This window comes from Sorex fumeus, unplaced genomic scaffold (assembly GCF_029834395.1).
Source record: "Sorex fumeus unplaced genomic scaffold, SorFum_2.1 ptg000063l, whole genome shotgun sequence".
In the NCBI taxonomy this organism is placed as follows: domain Eukaryota; kingdom Metazoa; phylum Chordata; class Mammalia; order Eulipotyphla; family Soricidae; genus Sorex; species Sorex fumeus.
Window position 1 is genome coordinate 79,603,940 of NW_026606120.1, and position 22,068 is coordinate 79,626,007.

A 22,068-nucleotide genomic window follows, 5' to 3' on the forward strand; every position below is an offset into this window, starting at 1 on the left:
GTGAAAGGTCTGTTCAGTCTTGACCTCTAAAAATGATGTTAGCTGCACTTTTTTGGGGTCGTTTCCCTTAGCAGATTGAGAAAGTGTTTCTTTTGTCTTCATTTTTGGGTTAGTACTTTGTTGTTGTTTTGGGGCCACACTCAGCTATGCTCAGGTGGGTGTGCCGTAAGTCAGCAGCTTACTCCGGACTGCTCTGGAATCATACCAGGCAGGCTCAGGCAGGGGATGCCAGGGATCAAACTCACGTCAGCTGCGTGCAAGGTAAGCGCACTACCTGCTGTACTAGCGCTGTGGCCCCTACTTTTCTTAATATAGTTATGGTTGATGTTTTTCCTCAAAGCACTTTGAATATGTTCTCCTACTGTCCTCTGCCCTCCAGTTATTTTTAAGGTCATCTGTTAGATTTTATTTGATTCACCTGTATATGATGATTGTTACTTCTGGTTTCAAATATTTCTTCTTTGCCTTGGAGCCTTTCTTGTATGATATGTTTGTGGGTATCTATATTATTATACTTTTTTTTTTAATACATTTGAGTTTTCAACCATTCTTTTTTCAACCATTATGTAGCATAGCGGTAGGGCATTCGCCTTACAAGCGGCCAACATGGCCGACCCGAGTTCGATTCCTCCACCCCTCTCGGAGAGCCCGGCAAGCTACCGAGAGTATCCGATACGCCAGACACAGTAACAACAAAGTCTCCAATGGAGACGTTACTGGGCCCGCTCGAGCAAATCGACGATCAACGGGAGGGCCTTTACCTTTTTTTTAACCTCCCTCTTTCTCACCACCCCCTTCTCTCTTTCTTTTGGGTTTTTGGGTCACACCTGACGATGCTCAGGGCTTACTCCTGACTCCTGGTGGTGCTCAGGAACCAGGAATCCCCAATGCTGGGGATTGAACCTGAGTCAATAGCATCGAGGCAAGTGCCCTATCCACTGTCTTTCGCTCCAACCCCTATCCTCTTGATCTCGTTCTGTTTCTAGTTTTGTGCTGTGTTTGACAGTTTTTCACGTTTTCCTGAAGATCTGTTTATTTTGTTTTCTCTGATTTTCAACTGTGTAATCTATATTTGAAGTTGTTTTTTTTCTGCCAGTTCAGTTCTACTTTTTTTTTGGCTTTCTGGGTCACACTCGGCAATTCTCAGGGGTTACTCTTGGCTCTACTCAGGAATCACTCCTGACCATGCTTGGGGGACCATATGGGATGCCGGAGATCAAACCCAGGTCGGCCACATGCAAGGCAAACGCCCTATCTGCTGTACTATCACTCTGGCCCCTCAGTTCTACTTATGAGCCTCTCTTCAGTTATTGTTTTTTTTTTTTTTTTGTTACATCCAGCGATGCTCAGGGGTTATTCCTGTGCACTCAGGAATTACTTCTCATGGTGCTTGGGGGGCCATATGGGGAGCCAGGCAAGGGAAACACCCTACCTGCTGTGCTATCGCTCCGGCCCTGTTGTATTTTTCTTTTCCCCTCCCTCCCTCCCTCCCTCCATCTCCCCCATCTTTTTTATTGATTCACTCTCAGAGGGACCCTTACAAAGCTGTTCATGAATAGGTTTCAGTCATACAGTGTTCCAACACCCATCCCTCCACCCATGTGCATTTGTCAGCACCAGTGTCTCTAGTTTCTACTTGTTGCTATAGTGTCATCGTATCTTTCTGTATTTCTTTAATCATGTTTCCTTTATGTGTGTTTGATTCTTGACCACACCTGGCTCTGCCCTGGGGCTTCTCTAGGCTCTGCGCTGTGGGGCTGCTCTGGTGTCTGGGGACCTTGTGCCAGGGCTTGAGGCCAGGCTTCCTGCATGCCGGTGGAGTCCAGCGCTGTGCCGGCTCGCTGGGTCTTTAGTTGCTATCCTCAAGTATTTTGTTATATCTAACGTGGTCTTTCTTACAGGTAGTTTCTTTTTTTCTTTTCCCTTCCTCTTGTATGCACCTTATTTACCTGTTCCTTGATTTTTTTGGTTGTTATTGTTGGAAAGTAGTGTTTTAAATGATAACATTAATCAACTTTGGGTACTAATTTCACTTTCTACCCCTTGGGGCTTTTATTGTTATTTGCTGTGTGTTTGGTGACTGGCTGGATTACTTTGGTAGTCTGTCTCACCTGCCTATTCCCCCAGCAGTCAGCCTCTGCTGGTGTTCCTTAGGGAGCTTTGTCGGTTTACCCTGGGTCGCTGATACTAGGAAGGGTCCCTTGAATTGCTCAAAGAGCTCTATTGTTTCCAACATTGCCCTGAATTATAAATTCTTTTTGAGAGTAATCAAATTGAATGGGGCTCCTTGAAAGGAAGAGAGTCTGAGGGCTGGAACATGTCTAGATGTTTTGTTTTCTGGTTTTAGTTCAAAAATTTTCTGGCTTGCAGTCCACAAGGTTTTACCTCCATAATGTCCATGAATCTTATTATAATTGTCTTTAATCAGAACCTGCATTATTATTTTGGACTCTTTTGTTTTGGGGCCACTCCTGGATGTGCTCAGGAGCACTCCTGAAGGTTATATCAGTGCTGGGGATCAAATCCAGGTCAGTCGCACGCAAGACAACAAGCACCTTACCCTACTCTCCTTCCTCTCTAGCCCCTTTTGGATTTTTGCCATGCCAAGGATAGAATCCAGATTCCCAGACTTGTACTTTATCACGGGCCACATTCCTGGTCTGGGAACGTCCACTGTTCTTGAGAGCAACATGAAACTTAAACTGTCCACACTATTGGAGATGAATTCAGGACCTTTGCAAAGAGATCTGCTCTTGGTTGCTTTTGCTTTTTTCATGAGGGACAGTATGGGTCAGGATTCTGGGGGTGGGACATGCGCCAGTGCTGGGAGTGGGCTTGGCTTGTCTCTCCTGGTACGGACCCAGTGGGGAGGGAGGACTATTGTGGCCCCGGGTTTTCAGTGTTTTCCTTTCCTCAGTCAGAGCCTCTGCTCCACTGGGGGGGTTTGGGCGGAAGGGAGTACCCCGCCTTGGCTGGTGCTTGCCTGGGTCTTACTCAGCTGCAGGGGACTGGGGACCAGACGAGAAACTGGATGTTCCTGTTCATCCCAGGAAGTACTTTGGTCTCAGCCGAAGTCCAGGATGGGGAGGGCCTCTAATCTTCTTGACTAGCAGTCTGAGGTCTTGCTGAGATGGAGCAAGGAGCCAGGCCATGGATTGGGTTCAAACATCATAGACTTGCATCTTTCAGACTGGGTTTTCATGGATTTTATTGAGCAGTTGATTCTTCAGTTGTAAGTTGCCCTTAAAGACTTTTTTTTTTTTTTTTTTTTTGGTGGGGAGGGCATACCCTGCTGTGCTCAGGGCTTGCTACTGGCTCTGTGCTCTGGAATTGCTCCTGGCAGTGTGGTACCAGGGATTGAACGAAGGTTGGCTGCTTGCACAGCAAGTGCCCTCCCCTCTGTACTATTGCTCTGGCCCCTGAATGGAGGTATTCTGTTTATTTGTTTGTTTTTGCTGTTATTTTCACCAGTTTCACTGAGAAGTGGTTCAGCGGAGCTCCAAGCTATTATGTCAGAAGTCAGTCTTTTACAACTTTGTGGTGCTGGTTTTTTTGTTTTTATTTTCCTTTTGGGTCACACCTGCAAGGTGCTTCGTACGCATGGGATACTCCAGCCCTTTGCGCCATATTTCAACCCTGCAACTTTGGTTTTGAGTTAGCACTCAGCTTCCTTAAGGCATGACTCAGGAAAGCATTTCCGATGGTCCCTGACCACCCTTTATAAGGCACCCTTGATGAATCCCTTAGTATCCTAACTTTACTGTTGCTTGCCTCAAAGAAGGGGTGGAGAGAATGATTTCCCCTGCTTACTTTCTGATGAATTTATTACATGCAGAAGTAACTGTAGAAGGGAAATGTGTCTTGAGTTTGTAAAGGAAATGAAAATACCAACTGAGGATTCTGACATGTGGACACTCGCTGCTTTATGGTTGATGGGTTCTTTCAGGTTGGCTTGGCTGGCCTTGCTGCTAATTAACTCTTGCCCTTTTTGACCAGACTTAGACATCGGATCAGCAGATTCTTCGGTGTTGGCTGTCATCTTAGTTTCTTTTGATTTCCATTTTTCTTTTCCTCTCCAGGGGCCACTCAATAGTGAGTCTTCCAACCAGAGCTTGTGCAGCGTGGGGTCCTTGAGTGATAAAGAAGTAGAGGTAAGGAGCCGTGTCCACTGTAAGACCTTTCCTGTTCCCTCATCTGCCTGGGTGAGAATCAGCTCTGCAGAACTGCAGTACGGGCTTCAGTTAGGGTCTGTGGGGTGATCCCCGTGGGGCTGCGCTCTCCGTGTCTGTCCAGCCCTTGTGGCCCCGACGGGTTCATTAGCATCCCTTCATACTGGGTCTTGCCTCCTTGTTTGTTTTGTTAAGTTGTTCTGAATAAATGGCAGATTTGCAGTTGTAGCTGAATCAGCTCGATCACTTTAACTTCAACTCTCATTCCTCCATGGAGTGGGTCAGTATAGCCTCATAGAATTGGAAGACTTTTTAGGCATAGAATTTAGATGCTTAGATATGGGTTTAAATTTGCAAGTTGAACTTAGTAAGTTAGAACCAGTTGAGTAAGCAGGTAGTTCGTGAGGAAAAAAAAAGGATTGGATTTAATCTCTTTTAAAAGTAGAAATATCGTTAACAGCTGTTGTCTGAGAGCCTGCAGTCTGCTAGCTCTGCATGCAGTATAGGTACTTTTAAATAAATAGTCTATTTAAATTTTACAGCAACCCTGTCCTACAGATGAGCAAATTGAATCTCTGATATTGTTGGCATTTGCCTAAAATTATGTTGCTGATTTGGTTACAGATCCTGTACAGTGATTTAGGGCTTGTTTTCTTCAGATGAGTCTCCTTAAGTTTTATATTTTGTACATAGTCTCTGTTTTTCATAATGTGAAAAATTTAACAAAGTGCTAATTGTGATATATTTTAACAGACTCCTGAGAAAAAGCAGAATGACCAGCGAAATCGAAAAAGAAAAGCTGAACCATATGAAACTAGCCAAGGTAGTAATAATTTCACACCAGAGAAAATTATTGAAATAGTTTTTTAAAAGAAAAGGAAAATACTAAATTCTTATGTACTTAGGTAGGATTTTCCAGCTCACACTAAGTAGTGTACAGGGATTCCCAACAAAGGAGATTTGTGTATCTTCAGGGAATACTAGCTGTTTATTATAGATTTAACATTTGATATACACTTGACAAAACTGTCAGTTCTTTGGGGACTTTTGTTTTCCCAAATGCAAGATAACGATCTTGGTCTCACCACAGGCTCTCCTTCAGACTAAGCCAGTGTTGTACAGAGAAGAGGTTCCACCAGAGTTGTCACCGTCCTGAATTAGAGCAGTGATTTGTTAGCAGTGTGCCACAAGACCTGGTGTTATTGGCCTGGCTTGTCCTTTCCTGCTCTTCTTCCTCGTCCATTTGTTTAGTTGAATACTGGGACCTGGTGGAATAAATCTGTAAACATGGTACTCATAATGTCCAGTATCCTTATAAAATTTAGGAGAGAATGATTGGTTTGGGTTCCCCAAATTGAAATTTCTTAGAATGCATTTTCCCTCCTTTTTCTTAATTCCACAGAACATTTCTTTTGAGGGAGATGATCCTCCTACAGTGACAAGGTCACTTGAAGTATTTGTGTAAAGTAGCAGAAACCCCTTATATATTTTTTGAATTAAAGTAATATTTTTTTGGAGGGGCCACATCTTGCAATGCCTAGGGTTCACTATTGGCTCTTTGCTCAGGAATCACTCCTGGAAGGCTCAGGCGACCATATGGGATGCTGGGGACCGAACCCAGGTTGGCTGCATACAAGGCCACGCCTTACTTACTTTATTATCACTCAGGCCCCAGACTCTTCAATTCTGCTAAGTTTTGTTTTGCATGTTTTTTTTTTTTTTGGTGGGGAGAGGGATGAGGGGACATTGGCAACTCCTGGCTGTGCCCAGGGATCACTCCTGGCAGGGCTTGGGGGACCATATCGGGTACCCAGGATTAGACCTGGATCTGCCACACGTGCAAGGCAAGTGTCTTAGTCATCCGTTGGACTGGCTCTACAGCCTCGTTTGACATTCTTTGTTCTCTTTGTTTTCTTAGTGAGGGAAGGATATGCATTGTAGATTAGTTTTATTTTGGGTATCTGAAACTGAAAAAAGTCTTTCTCTAGCTATTCAAACTCTGTTTTTAGGATACAGATATTTTGGCTCATTTAAAAAAGTAAAGCCACCTTTCAAATTGATGACCCACTGGTGCTGTAATTGAATATGAAGTACATGTTAGTGGTTTACGTGTGTATTGGAAAACTCTACTTACTTTGGTTTCATTTTCAGGGAAAGGCACTCCTAGGGGACATAAAATTAGTGATTACTTTGAGGTAAGTTTAATTTTTAGAAAAACAACCTGTAGTAATTTGTCTTTTTTCTTTTAAAGCTAAATCTGTGTGTCCATTTAAGGCTTTAGGAAGCAGTATTGTTTCTTGACTCTGCATTCCTCCTTCCCTCCCCAGTGTCATTAACACTGTCTGCCCCACCTCCCTGTAAGAGGAAACTGTTGCTGCCTTCCTCCATTTAAATTGATTGGGTCTTGTCTGTGATGATATAAGCATTCACAAATGAGGCGGTTTTCTTTTGGCCAGGCTAGGATTCACGGCTTATAAAGGTGGAAGTGGGATGACTTTGGCTCTTCTTTGATCCTTTTCTACCCCGTTAGCCCAGTGGGCCCATCAGTTAGTGATTTCTCAAGCAGACGTGGCCATCCACTGTGTCTCTGTGCTCTTGCTTTGTGTGTCAGGGCATGTGAAGGAAAAATGTTCTTTGCTTATGTATTCGTAAAGCCATATGTACCTTCAGCTTTCTAGCCATGTTTCCTTTACATCTTTGCATATTGTAGCTGGTGGTCTTTCTTAAAAAAATCTTACCGAAAAGACAAAAACGTTTAACATACGTGGCGTTTCTCTGGCATGGTTTTATTGTCTTCACGGGCCATATATAATTCAGAGCTGTTTGTGTATTAATCTATTACTCTCCTTATCTGAAGCACAGTATTGTTTTGAATTATTCATATCCATTTTTCCCTGTTGGCCAGTTTGCTGGGGGAAGCGGGCCAGGAACCAGCCCTGGCAGAAGTGTTCCACCAGTTGCACGATCCTCACCGCAACATTCCTTATCCAATCCCTTACCGGTAAGCATCCACCTGGAGAAATATGACACCCGTTACAGGAGCCCCGAGCAGTTTCCCAAAGGGGATGAATGGTACATTAAGGAGAAAGGTTCATAGTACTCCTTATGAATCACTTATTTATGTTCCAATATAGATCAATAAATTAACTTATTATAAGAGCTAGCCCTACTCTCAGCATAATAAATCGTATCTAATCCTGTAGATCAGTGTTTTGTCAATTGAAATAATGTCCAGTTCAAACAGTATGTAAATTTTTTTTCTTTTGCCAAACTCACATGTTTTTGTAACTAGATTATTGTTTTTAATTTGTTGAGCTTCTAGGATTTGCATTATTTTCAAGGTTACCATGATGTAGTGAAGAAGCTGATGTATAAGTTTGAAATATGTTTGTTTCATGCTCTCAACAGATCCAAAGGTCTTTAAAACGTTGTAGCTAAGATAGTGATTTTATTCTGTTTCAGTTTTGGGCCATATTCAGCAGTGCTCAGGGGCTCTTGGTTCTGTGCTCAGGGATCACTCCTGGCAGGGTTTGGGGGGGCTGTATGTGTACCATATGTTTGATTCAGGATTGAACTGAGGTCAGACGCATGTAAGGCAAGTGCCTTCACTTCTGTACTACCTCTCTGTACTATCCTAAGTTAGTTATTTTTTAACCTAAGGGTACTGGTCCTCTTCATGGGACATTAGGCAGTACTGGAGGCACTTTTGGTCACACCTAGAAGTAGACCACTGAGGCCATAAGCCTCCCGTGGGACAGTGGTCAGGGATACTGGTAAACGTCCTACAATGCATCGAACTACCCACAGCAGATATTCATCAAGTCCAGAATGTTTCCAGTGGTGAGGTTGAGATCTAGATAGCTGATGTATTTTATACTAATTTGCTTAGGTTACTTTGAGTACTTTGTTACTACCATAATAAGACCTCTGTTCAAGTTTGCAGTGATGCTTCAGGCATTGCTCTTGTGTCTTGCAACAGCAGGTTTTCTTAAGCTCCTGACCAGCATAAACCCATTCTCCTTGAGCAACTAGGGATGTCTGTCTTCCAGAGAACTTATTACAACAGCCTGTGATTGGGAGGGGTGGAGGGTGCTGACACTCTTGCTGTTGCTTCTGCAAAGTGTCCCCACCCCCCTGCCTGCCTTTGCCTCTCTCCCCAGATGTTTCTGATGGAGGAGGAGTTCATGGGTCCAGAAAGCTTCCAATAAATTGCTTTCACCTGTTTTTATTTTTATATATTTATTTAAGCTTTTTGGTCACATCCAGAGGTGCCCAAGGCTGACTCTAGGCTCTGCACTCAGGGATCATTTCTGGAGGGACTCGGGGAACCATATAAGGTGTTGGGGATTTAACGTGGGTTGACCACATAAAAGGCAAATGCCTGACTGGCTGTACTATCACTCTGGCCTCATGAAGGTGTTTTTTTTTTTTAAGTCCCTCACACCTTTCACTATATTCCTAATCTTTCATTCTTGGTGACATGAATATTTACATTTTGATGCATATTTTACTTTTCTCATTTATTCATATTTGTGCATATAGGTACATATTTGTGTGTGTTATGTACATATGGGTAATTAGCTTTTCTAAACCATTCTTTTTGTTGTTGTTAAAAACATATTTTATTAATATAAAAAACCACATTTATGTATTTTTTAATATGTTTTTTGGGGGGCCACACCCAGTGATTGTCAGGTTTACTCCTGACTCTGCTCAGGGATCACTACTCCTGGCAGGACATAGGGGACCATATATGATGCTGCGGATTGAACTTGGTTGGTCACAGGCAAAGTGAATGTCTTACTCGCTGTGTTATTGCTCCGGTATAAAACAGGAGCCTAAGAATTAATTTTCGATTTTTAAACAATTAGAGAGATAAGAATATATCATGATACATTCAGCCGTGCATCATTTGATACTTATGTCTGGCTCATATAAAGAGTTTGCGGAAAATCATGTAGATTAACTCTGTGTGGGTTCAGGGAAAAGGCTCAGTGGCGCACTCGCTTTTGCAGGAGCGATCCCTAGGTTTGATCCTTGGCACTGCATTGCCCCTAAGCACCACTATGTGTGACTCAAGGAAAACCTAAAACAGAATTTATGTATCATTCCTTTGGTCATGAAGTAAAATAGTTCCAGCTTCCTGGGAACGGATATGCTCTTCCTGATCGCAGTCTCCTCTTCTAACCTACAATTGCTGTTCTTCTCATTTTTGTGCTTATCGTTGACTTGTTCTTAGAGTTTGATCATCTGTGTAAGGAGCGCTAAACAAAATAGTTTTGTCATTAAGTAAGTTTTTATTAATCATGTCTTTTGATCACAGTATTTAAGTCTTCTGTATTTTGATTTTTGGTTGTATGTTTATCAGTTATAAGGAAAGCTGTATTTAGTTACATTTATGTCTTATCTAGGGGTTATGTTTTTCCTGTGTTTATAGTTTTGCTGTACATACATATTTGTATGTGTGTTCTTGTGTGTTTGTGTGTTTTTGTTCTTGTGTGTGTGCTTGTGTGTGTGTGTTTGTGTGTGTTGGAGTGGGCAGCGTTGGGGTATACCTGGCAGGCTGCCTGGGGGAGTACAGCTGTGGTGACCACCAAGGGTTGCCCTGGCTGTCCTTAGGCCCTTGCATTGAATTGCAGAAATCGGGGGAGCCCCTGAGCACTTTCTCCATCCCCCCACCCCCGCCCCACCTCTCCCAAATAGAAATCATCACATGCATCTTGAATTTGCTAAGTTTTGATGTTATTGGTATCTTTACTTTCCTCTCATATAAATAATGACTTCAGAACTTTAGTGTATTTACCTGCCCCTGACTTGGTAGTGTGTTTTTATTTCATCAATATTTTTAGGGAGTTAGGGTTTCATCACACCTGGGTTGACTCCTGGCTGTGTGCCAGGAATCTTAACTGAGGTTGACTCCATGCAAAGCAAGCAAGCACCTCACCCATATTTTTTGTCTCTTTAAAATCCTCATAAAACATTTATGCACTCATTGCTCAATTTTTCTGTATACTTATTCTTTTCTGGTGTTCATAATGATTTGATATTTATACATATTATAAAATGATTATCACCAAGTTTACTTGATTGAATCTGCCATCACACAGAATTTATAATATTTTTCTTGTGAGAATTCTTAATATCTACTCTTCAGAATAATGGAATATGGTATTAGCTTTCATTATCCTTTTGTGCCTTATGTGTCCTTGACTTCTTCCTTTCCTTTTCGTTTTTGGACATACCTGTTGGTGCATGGTCTGTTCCTGAGTCTGTGCCTGGAGGTTGTTCCTTGAGGTGCTCAGGGACTCCTGCAGGCCCAGAGATTGAGCCTCGCCTTGTTGCATGCAGAGCCTGCGCTCGGCTGTCTCTCAGGCCCTGGCAGTGGTTTATTTCATAACTGTAAGTTTGCATCCTGTGACCTGCCTTTACCCACTTTGACCACTTTCCACCCCCTGACCTCAGATAACTTTATGTGTTTTTTTTCTTTTTTTTTTCTTTTTGGGTCAAGAGATGCACAGAGGTTCCTCCTGGCTTATGCACCCAGGAATTACTCCTGGCGGTGCTTGGGGGACCATATGGGATGCTGGGAATCGAACTCAGGTCGGCTGCATTTCAGGCAAATGCCTTACCCCCTGTGCTATTGGTTTAGTCCCTCTGTTTTGTTTTAACCTTTCACATAAAAGTGCAGTCTCATGGTTCTTACACTCTGTGCTCCATTTCTTTCATGTACTGTAATAGCCCTAGGTCCATTGCTTGTTGCAGTGGCAAGATGTCATTTTAATTGCTGCATAATATTCTAATATTCCCACATGCATCTCACATCTTGCATGTAGGATCATTTTCCTTCTTCCTGAGATGGCACTTTAAAATTCTTTGAGTATGTATTTGATGAATACATGAATACTTCGTGGGTTTTTTTTTTTTTATTGTTTTGTCCTTTTACTTGAAACAGACTTTTGCTGTATTTCTAGATTGGCAGTTTTTCTTTTAACACAATTTAATATGTCATTACTATCTTCTGTCTCCCATTGTTACTATTGAGAAAACAGCTTTTATTTGTGACTTTGAAAAAGCAAGGGAATTTTTCCTCTTTGGATGCTTTAAAAATCTTTGTTTGAGGGTCACACCCAGCAATGCCCAGGACTTACTCCTGGCTCTTCACTCAGGAAGCACTCCTAGTGAGTCTGGGGTGGGAGCGTTTGTGGTGTTGGCAGCTGACTAGGTCTGCCAACTACAAGGCAAATGCATGATCCACTGTACCAACACTCTAGCCCCATTGTATATCTTTAAGTCCTACACATGAAAGAGATTGTTCTGTATGGATCCCTTTCTTCTGACTTTACTCAGATGTAATTCTCTAGTTTTATCCTCGGTGCTACAAATTGCATGATCTTATTCTTCCTTAGAGCTGTATAATATTCCATTGTGTATGTATACTACAGCATCTTGATCTATTCATTCGTATTTGGACATTTGGTTTGTTTCCATATCTTAGCTGCTGTACTAAGTGTGACGATGAACAAAGATGCGTATATTTTTTTCCAAATTAATGTTTTTTGTTTGGGGCTAGTTGCCAAGAAGTGGTATCACAGGTATGGGAGTAAAAGGTAAAGGCCCTCCCGTTGATCGTTGATTTGCTCGAGTAGGCCCAGTAATGTCTCCATTGGAGACTTTGTTGTTACTGTGTCTGGCATATCGAATACTCTCGGTAGCTTGCCGGGCTCTCCGAGAGGGGCGGAGGAATCGAACTCGGGTCGGCCATGTTGGCCGCTTGTAAAGCGAACGCCTTACCCGCTGTGCTATCGCTCCTGGGAGTTGTATTACTTTTTTGGAATAGATTTCTGTATTGCTTTCCATAGAGAGAGGCTGAACCAGATGCCATCCAGTAGTGGATGCCGCATCCGCATTTGTGTTGGGCTATTGAATTATTTTGTTGTTGATCTTTGTGAGTACTATTTTAGATATTGGTCTTCTAGCTGATGTATAGTATGCAGATGTTTTTTATCACCTGTGTGTGTGTGCGCGCGCGCTACACCAGGTGGTGCTCAGAGCTTTCTCCTGGTGGCACTGTGTTCAGGGATCATGTCTGGCAGTGCTTGGGGGATCATATGCGGTGCTGGGGATAGACCCTGGTTTGGCTGTGTGCAAGGCAAGTCCCCGCCCCGCTCTACTATCTCTGGCTACCCAGTTGGGTGTCTTAAAAAATGTGTTAGCCTGAGTTTCTCTTGCTATGCAAAGCTTTTAGATAGATGCAGGCCCATTTGTTTGTTTTTGGTTTTGTTTTCTTTGCCAGTCAAGTCTTATCATTGATGACATCTCTGAGGTCTTTGGAAATTTAAAAAGAAATTTAAAATTATTTCTTCTTTTGCAAGGTGTTTTTTTTTTTTGTCCAGCCCCTGCAGTAAATTAGGGATTACTCTTTTTTTTTTGTTTTGGTTTTGGGGTCACACCTGGCAGTGCACAGGGGCTACTCCTGTCTCATGGACTCAGGAATTACTCCTGGCGGTGCTCAGGGGACCATATGGGATGCTGAGAATCAAACCTGGGTCAGCTGCCTGCAAGGCAAATGCCCTACCCGCTGTGCTATTGCTCCAGCCCCAGGGATTACTCTTGGTAGTGTGAGGGATGGTAACTAGGGTTGGTCACGTTAAGGGAAGGGGTATAACACCTGTATTAATTTCTCTAGTCTGGAAATGGAAATTCGTTGTTTTTCTTATTTTGTTTAGTTTTTGGGTCACACCCAGTGATGTTCAGGGGTTACTTCTAGCTCTGCACTCAGGAATCTGGCGGTGCTCAGGGGACTTATGTGGAATGCCAGGGATCAAACCTGGATCGGCCACTTGCAAGGTTCTAAAACTGTTGGTAACCCTAATGTAAATGTGACTTCACATTGGGATCAGACTTGTAAAAACATGTACACTTTAAAAAATATTTACCAGACCTTTCTCATATCTGAAATTTAAAAAAAAATTTTTTTTTTTGCTTTGAGTTGGGGGCATACCAGTAGTAACTTGGGTTCTGGTTGGTGCCAGGCAGAAGCCTCACCCACTGTACTGTCTCTCTAACCCCAGAACGCCTTGTAGGGCTTCCATCCCCAGCACCCCATGAGTCCTTCGCCGACCCCTGCCAGGAATGATATCTAAGCACAGAGAGAGAGAGAGAGAGAGAGAGAGAGAGAATATACAGGCCACCCCTATTTCTACTTACTATTTTATCACATAGCAGGTTGTCACCAGCTTGAGGGTTCTACTTTCTGCACATCCTTTTTCTTTTGACAGGGTCGAGGTAGGAAAGGCCCACAATAAAATAAAATAAATTTTTTTTTTTTTTGTCCTGGCAGATCCCTGTGTATACAGATTCCTGGCAGATCCCTATAAAGTTTGGTCACTGTCATTGTCCTTCCGTTGTTCATCAGTTTGCTCAAGCAGGCCCAGTAACGTCTCCATTGTGAGACTTGTTACTGTGTTTGGCATATCGAATACGTCTCTCCGAGAGTGGTGGAGGAATCGAACTTGGGTCGGCCATGTTGGCCGCTTGCAAGGCAAACACCCTACCACTGTGCTATCGCTCCAGCACATAAAGTTTGGTACTTTAAACATTTTTTTAAAATTGATTTTTGTTTGCTTTGTTTTCAGGCCATTTAGGTATGTTCAGGGCTTACTTCTGGCAGGTCTCAGGGGACCATATGAGCTGTTGGGTTGGCCGTGTACAAGGCAAGCTTCATACCTGTTGTACTCTCACTTCGTCCCTTGCTTTTTATATTTCGTCCTATCTTCTTAGTTTTTTTTTTCTTTTCCTTTTTGGGTCACACCCTGCGATGCTCAGGGGTTACTCCTGGCTCTGTACTCAGGAGTTATTCCTGGTGTTGCTCTGGGGACCACATGGGGTGCCGGGGATCAAACTTGGGTCGACCATGTGCAAGGCATATGCACTACCCATGGTACTACCACTCTATCCCCTCTTTTTTCTTTTTTAAAAAATTGTATTTATTTTTAAATATCCTCATAGTTTTCTAAGGGAAGGTTAATTTAAGCATTTCAGTCTGCTTAACTTCCAGGAGTATATTTAAATCCTTTAGCCCTTGACAAATATTTACTGAGTATAGACAGAATGATGAATTGTATTTTATGGCTTCAGGGTTATATTGTCCCAACTGGCAAGAATATTGTGTGTGGTATCTTTGTTCTGGAGCCTGAATTTAAACTGTTGTGTGTAGTAGAATAGGAGGAGCGTGGGTCTTTTATTTTTGATTTTTGGTCATACCTGGCAGTGCTGTGGGTTATTCCTATTTCAGTGTTTAGTAATCCCCTGGTGGTACTAGGGGATTGTGTGGTGCTGAGGATTAAACCTGAACCTCTCACATGCACAGTGTGTGCTCATCCCATGAGCTGTCTCTTTGGCCTTCTAGACATTGGGTTATTTCGTTGCTTCTTGTTTTGACAGTTTTTTCCAGCTGGGCTGGGCCACCAGGCTATCTCGGGCAGACCTGGAGAGAAGCACTGTGTGCCAGCCATGAATTCAAGCCCTTTGAGTTCTCTTCCCAGCCCTGCATCTACTTCTTAAATGAAAATGTTAAATATCTTTCCCTTGTAGACATATGTGTTAATTGTGAGAATCCATTAGTTCAGAGATGGTCAAATGGAATGTCTTTACTGGTGTCAGAATCAGTGCTGGAACATTGTGTATCTAAAACCCAGCTATGAATAACTTTGAAAATCATGGTGCTTGAAAAAGATGTTTTTTAAAGAAAAAAGAATAATAATTATTAAAGAGTTTAATGGGTAGGGTGTTTATGTGAAAGTATATATCTCATGATAATTTTCTCATTTTCCATCTTATTTATGTAAATAATATCCTATTTTTTTTTCTTTTTGGGTCATACCCAGCGATGCTCAGGGTTTACTCCTGGTTCTGCACTCAGGAGTTATCCTGGCCGTGCTTGGGAGACTATATGGGATGCCGGGGATCAAGCCCAGGTCGGATGCCTGCAAGGCAAACACTCTACCTGCTGTACTATCTCTCCAGCCTCAAATTTTTGTATTTTATAGTGAATTTAGGCAACCCCCTCACACCCCCATATTAAGTTTCTAAAGTGTAATTTCCAAGACAAAATATATGCTTAATTTTCAGGCTGAAGAGATAGTACAGTGGGTAAGGTGCTTGCCTTGCACGCTGCTGACCAGGGTTTGATACCTGGCACCCCATGTGTTTCGCCAAGCCTGCCAGGAATGATCCCTGCCAGTGATCCTCAGCACAGCACAGGGCATATATTATATATATATATATATATGTGTGTGTGTGTGTGTGTGTGTATATATGCGGGCTGGAGCGATAGCACAGCGGTAGGGCGTCTGCCTTGCACGCAGCCAACATGGCCGACCCGAGTTCGATTCCTCCGCCCCTCTCGGAGAGCCCGGCAAGCTACTGAGAGTATTCGATATGCCAGACACAGTAACAACAAAGTCTCCAATGGAGACGTTACTGGGCCCGCTCGAGCAAATCGATGATCAACGGGAGGGCCTTTACTTTACTTATATATATATATGTATATTTATATATGTATATGTATATATATGTATATATAAGTGCATATATACATATATATTTATAAATACACACACATTTACTTTGGGCCAGAGAGTGTATAGGACGTAAGGTGCTAAGACCTTGCATGTTGCTGATTGCATTTTGAATCCCCCAGCACTGCATAGAAGCACCACCAAGGATCACTCCTGAGCACACTGCCGTGTATAGGCCCTGAACACCACTGGGTGTGAACCTAAAACAACAACAAAAGGTTCACTTTGAAATACCATCCCGTGGCTAGGGGACGTGCTCCCAGGGACACATGCCTTACATTTACAAGGCCCAGGCCTCTCCCTCTTCTGGCCTTCCTCTTCATTGCCAATGCTGCATTGCTAACCGCACACCCAATCAGCAAGCCCACCAGGCCCGTTATCACAAGTGGCCTTCATGGCCCACCATCCCTGGGGAAATCCTTCACACCCCCCCTCTCCCCTACAAAAACCAAGCAAAACAACAAACCAGAGAAATGTCATCTCATAGTAACTAGCAGATTGTCACCAGCTTGAGGGGACCAGTTTCTGCACACCTTTTTTTCTTTGGACGGGGTCTAGAACAGTGCTCAGGAGACCCAGGGTCATTCTTGGTACTGGTCTGTACAAGGCTGTGCAGTTTCGAGGACCCTGGGTTGCCGGTCTACCTGTGCCTTCTTGGCAGTTCTCAGGGGTCTCCGGCACCACACCAGCGGGTGTCTGAGGACCTCCAGGCTTGACCTCAGCAGTGCTGGGGGACCATGTGGCAGCAGGGACCAAACTGGACTGGTGTCTCTCTGGCTCTCACACTACTTTTTGTATGTATATGTGTGTGGACTTGGGGCCACACCCGAGAGTGTTCAGAGATTACTCTTGGCTCTGCATGCCGGAATTATTCTTGGTGGTGCTCAGGGAACCGTATGGCGTGCTGGGGATCAAACCCAAGTGAGCTGCATGTAGGGCAAGTGCCTTACCCACTGGACTCTCTCTGGCCCTCCCTCTGGTACCTTTTTTAATTATTATTTTTAGTTTTTTTATTGAATACCCATGAGATAGACCATTACAAAGCTGTTCATGATTGAGTTTCAGCCATCCAGTGGTCCAGCACCTGTCCCTTCACCAGTGTACATTTCCTACCACCATGGTTCCCATTTCCATCCCACCGTCTCCCAATACCTCCTTCCCCCGCAGCCTGCCTCTATGACAGGCACTTTTCTGTATACTTTTAGTGCTGAATTTTATCAACATGAGCCTGCTAGTGAGAAAAGATACTAGAAGGTGCATTAAAAAAATTAAAGATATTAAAAATAATTTTAAGGGGTCCGAAGATAGTACAGCAGGCAGAGCACCTGCTTTGCACGCAGCTGACCCGGGTTCCATCCCCAGCACCCCATAAGGGTCCCAGGAGCCCTGCCAGGAGTGATCCCTGAGCACAGAGCCAGTGAGACCTGAGCACAGCTGGTGGGCCCAGAACCAAAGGAAATAATGGCCTTTTGAAAACGTTCGTAGACCTTTGTGGCTGTGTTTCTGTGGCCGTGCTCTCAAGCTGGCTGGGCTGCGGCTCTCCCCGCCATGGTGCTGCCCTGCAGGGGCTGTGCATCCGTGTTCTTGCTCCCGGCTCCGAGCCCTCTGAGAGCTGTATGCCTGGACTGTGGTGCTTGCACCTGTCTCACTGGCAGCTGCTTGGAATTGAGGCACACAGGTCACAACGGTGCTCCCTGAGTGCCTGCCCTGCTCACACGGTCTAGAGGCTGCGTGTCTTGGCCACGGCGCTTGTATATGCTTTGCTCATAGCATGGCCGACCCCTTTTTGTGGTGGCTGCACACGTGTGGCTGTGGTAGGGCGGAAACTGTTTGTGGAGCCTGGGTGGCAGACAGCAGTGCTGCCATTATGAAGCCCTGAGCCCGGGATGGGGAGAGCGGCCGACATGCGGCCCCGAGCACTGGCTTGGGAAAACCGCCACTGGCACAAGGTACTGTCGCTTGATTCAGGTCTTTGCGCATGTATCTGCAATGTAGGTTTTCTTTGTGTGTAGTCTGAATAATTTTAAATTTACTCCCAAGCATTTTCGCTTTTTCTTTTTGGGTCACACACAGCTATGCACAGGGGTTACTCGTGGGCCTGCACTCAGGAATTACTCCTGGTGGTGCTCAGGGGACCATATGGGATGCTGGGAATCGAACCCAGTTGGCCGCGTGCAAGGCCAATGCCCTACCCTCTGTGCTATGGCTCCAGGCCCCTACTCCCGAGTATTTTATAGGCTTTTTGAATCTCCTTTTAGTTCTGTGCTTTAACTGACTACAGTCGGTCATTGTTGGTATATGTGTTTTGTCTATTTATTTCGTGTTTGGTCATCTTACTAAACTCTTATTTGTTTATCATTTGATTTGCTTGGTTTCCTTTGTGAATCGTTATATCATCAAAATGACACCTCACACAATATTATCTTTAATATTTTCCCATAGTTTTGCCTTGTTTTTTCTTCCTTATCACAATGGCTGAAACTTCCTATAGAAGAATATTTAATAATCATGATATTTGTGTATTAACCCCTGTCCAGTTGTTAACTTTATTGAAAGTATCTTTCGTATAGTTAATTGCATTTATTTTGATCACTAAAAAAAGTACTCTTTGTTGTATTAAAGTTGAGAAGAAGAACATTCCTTTACTTTTTAAGATTAGCCCAAGAATCAATCCTTTTTCACATATGAAGAGATTAATTTTGGTATTTCCCTACACCCAACATTAAGTTGCAAAGGTAGATTTGCTAATATAATACACTATTCTTCTATTTTTGGTATAAACCATATATAATTGGTATATTAATCTACTAATATAAAGCTTTTTTGTTTCTATTTTAGATTTTTGCATTGTAGTATAGTTAAGAGTGAAATAAACACCACCAAAAAAGTCATGGGGCAAATGTCTTAATCTTAATTTACTTACAGGATTGAAATAACTTTTCCTTTGTAGGTATGAGAATATTAGGAAGTTGATTCGTGGAGTCTGCAAAGCAGAACAAATGTTCCAAGTTAGGCAAAAGCTTTGAAAAGAGCTGGTAGATGTCATTTTAGGCTCAGGGATGGGCGTAGGTGACAGGAACCCCTGGTTCCTGCCCTGCACTTGTTAACACGTTCCTGACCTCATCAGCTTTGATGGGAGGGGTGAACCCAGTGGCCCCCAAACACCTCTGGGAGTATCACAGCCCCCAAAAAGGTCATTTTACATAAATTGAGTAAGGTGTTAGCCCAGGTTTGCAGATAAGCTGCCTCATGGTGTTAACACCATTATGCTCTGGAGAAGGTGCTCGGGGAAGGTCCCATTCCCTCCCTGTCCGTTGATGTGTCGCATGCGCATGCTGACTTCTCCTCTGAGCTGGGTATTGTGCTTGGTCTTTTGCAGCGGCGAGTAGAGCAGCCCTTGTACGGGTTAGATGGCAGTGTTGCGAAGGAGGCGTCCGAGGAGCAGTCAGCTCTGCCCACCCTGATGTCAGTGATGCTGGCGAAACCTCGGCTCGACACAGAGCAGTTGGCACAGAGGGGAGGTGGCCTCTGCTTTACCTTCGTTTCAGTGAGTATGAGACTTAGTTTACTTTGTTACGGGGGTCCAGCCCGATGGTGCTGGGGGCCTCCTCCCGTGGTGCCAGGATCGGACTATCAAACTCTGCAACTTGAGCTGTCGCTCTTGCTCGTTAGGATCAAGGGCTATATAGGATTGTATATATAATATTATAATATCCTTTTTGCTTTGCAACTCCTTGATGAAGATGGATTAATTATTTTCATGATTTTTAGGTTGGTTTTTTTTTTGGCCACACCCAGCTGTGCTCAGGACTTTCGCCTGGCTCTGTGCTCAGGGGTCACTCCTGGAAGACTTGGGGGGGCTATTTGGGGTGCTGGGGATTGAATCCAGGTTGACAGCATGCAAGGCAAGTGTCGTGCCTGCTGCACTATCGATCTGGTCCTCATGCTGCAGTATTTGCACGTGCAGCTGCTGTGCTCACACGTGTGCTTGCCAGATTTCATACTTCCTGGTCAAGGCACTAGCATGTCTTGTGTTATTGTTTTGTTTGTGGCACCAGGAATTGAGTTAGGATTTCACACATATAGGGCGTGCTCCTTACCACTGAGTCATGCCCATAGTTCTATATGTCTTCCTCGGTGCAGTGCTTGCCAGGTGCCTCACCTTTGCATGCCCACTCGAACCTGACTAGTGCAGCTAAAATTGGTGCTGGCAATCACAGACACAGAGCTCTGCCAGGCACAAGTGGCAGCAATGCCAGGATTGTGCTTGGTGCTTATGGGATGTTACACTTTTGAACTTGTGACCATATGCTTGCAAGGCAGGTGCTCTTATGGCCTTTGCCATTCCTCTGGGTAGGACTTTGAGCTTTTGGAAGGATGTTTGGAGTTTGGAAGGTTTATTTTAAAATATTCCAGTGTTGGGTCAGAGCGAGATATATTGGATAGGGCACTTACTTTGTATGTGGTGGACCCGGGTTTGATCCCTGGCCTCCTGTATAGTCCCCTTGCACTGCCAGGGCTGAATCCTGAGTGAGCTTCAAGAGTAAGTTCTGAACATTACCAGGTGTGGCCCCAAAACAACAAAACAATTACCAATAGCCAGAGATAGTACAGTGGGTAGGACGCTTACATTGCATGTGCCACCCAGAATTGACCCAGGTGCCATATAAGGTCCCCTGAGTGTGTAGCCCAGTGTGGCCCCAAAACAAACATGAACAAAAAAACTATCAATGAGAATATAGTGGATGTCAAATGTATAAAAATAAAGGAACTATTAAGTACCTTTTGGTAATTATTATTGCTTTACTTCAAGAAAGAATTATATAATTTTAAGAAATGATTTTTTAACTGGATTGGAGCGATAGCACAGCGGTAGGGCATTTGCCTTGCACGCAGCTGGCCCAGCTGACTCGGGTTCTATTCTTCTTCCCCTCTCAGAGAGCATGGTAAGCTACCGAGAGTATCTCACCCGCACGGCAAAGCCTGGAAAGCTACCCATGACGTATTTGATATGCCAAACACAGTAACAACAAGTGTCACAATGGAGATGTTACTGGGCCTGCTCGAACAAATTGATGAACAATGGGAGGACAGTGCTACAGTGTAGTGCTAATTTTTTAAGTGGGACCAGAGCAATAAGTACAGCAGGTACTTGCAGGCGGCCAACCTAGCTTCCATCCCCAGCATCCCATATATTCTCCCGAGCTCTGCCAGCGCAGAGCCAGGAAAAACCCCTGAACACCACTGGGTGTGACCCCAAGACCAAAAAGCAGGGACTGGAGACATAGTATAGCTGGAAACTGCTTTCCTGACATGCATCTGGCTGACTGACCTGGTTCGATCCCCAGCATCCCGTGTGGTTGCCTGCGCCCACCCAGAGAGATTCCCAAGCATGGAGCCAGGAGTAGCTCCTGAACACTGCTAGATATGACCTTTACATTTCTAGATTCAGTTCCCAGTTCCTCAGAACGTACCCAGCATGGTTTAGTAGCTACAGTACATGATTCCTCCCTTCTCTTCCCAACACACGGTGTTTTCTGGCGTTGGGCTTTTTTGTTCTTTCTCATGTTCCCTATCTGTAAATATCGAGTGCCTTAGTCTTCAGAGCCTTGTTCACTCTTACTCTCTCTGTGTAACCCCATTTAGTGTTTGCCTGTAAGTGGGGGACTTCCAAGTGTCAATTGTAGCCCTGGGTTCTGCCTTCCAGGCCTGGGTGCTCAGGTGTTTCTGTTTATCTTCTCTTTATGTCTAGTAAGCAGGTTAAAATGTCCACAACAGAATTCTTCATTTTGTGACTCCATTCCGGCTTATTTCTCCCTGGTCTTCATCTCTAATTGTTAACTTTCTTCTATTTGTTTTTATGCTAAAAATCTTGCAATTACTCATCTCTGTATTTTATACTTCAATTCCAAATTGGAAGCAAGTCGTAATTGATGTTTGTGGAGGTGCGGGGTGGGGGCTTGGGCCACACCTAGTCCTTCCCAGGGTGTGGCAAGTCCTTCCTGGCTCTGTTCTCACGATGACCCCTCACTGCTCAGACTGGGGTGTTTGAATTGGGTCACCAACCTGCAAGGCCTCCTGTCCTTTGTTCAGCCCGAGCAGTACTGGTTTTACCTTCAGAATGAATTCAGAGTTCTCTGTGGTCTACCTTTGTTTCCTTTCTCCCTGTTCTTTTTATTTTTTTAAAAAATTTTTTATTAGTGAATCACTGTAGGGTACAGTTACAGACTTATAAGCGTTTGTGCTTACATTTCAGTAATACAATGGTCGAGTACCTATCCCTCCACCAGTGCCCATTTTCCACCACCAATGGCCCCAGC

At 43.9% G+C, this 22,068-nt stretch overlaps 1 protein-coding gene across 8 annotated transcripts in view; it reads left to right on the forward strand.

Moving 5' to 3' along the window:
* The window catches only part of TLK2 (tousled like kinase 2), a 109,124-nt gene that overhangs the window by 24,719 nt on the left and 62,337 nt on the right, over positions 1 to 22,068 (forward strand). For 4 of the 8 annotated variants that reach the window (XM_056127243.1, XM_056127241.1, XM_056127245.1 and 1 more), the window contains exons 3-7: positions 4,080 to 4,151; positions 4,923 to 4,992; positions 6,321 to 6,364; positions 7,075 to 7,170; positions 19,128 to 19,295. In XM_056127243.1, the coding sequence (XP_055983218.1) occupies positions 4,080 to 4,151; positions 4,923 to 4,992; positions 6,321 to 6,364; positions 7,075 to 7,170; positions 19,128 to 19,295 (450 nt within the window). The remainder of the gene's footprint in view (positions 1 to 4,079; positions 4,152 to 4,922; positions 4,993 to 6,320; positions 6,365 to 7,074; positions 7,171 to 19,127; positions 19,296 to 22,068) is intronic. The other 4 variants (XM_056127244.1, XM_056127249.1, XM_056127248.1 and 1 more) reach the window with 2 other exon arrangements.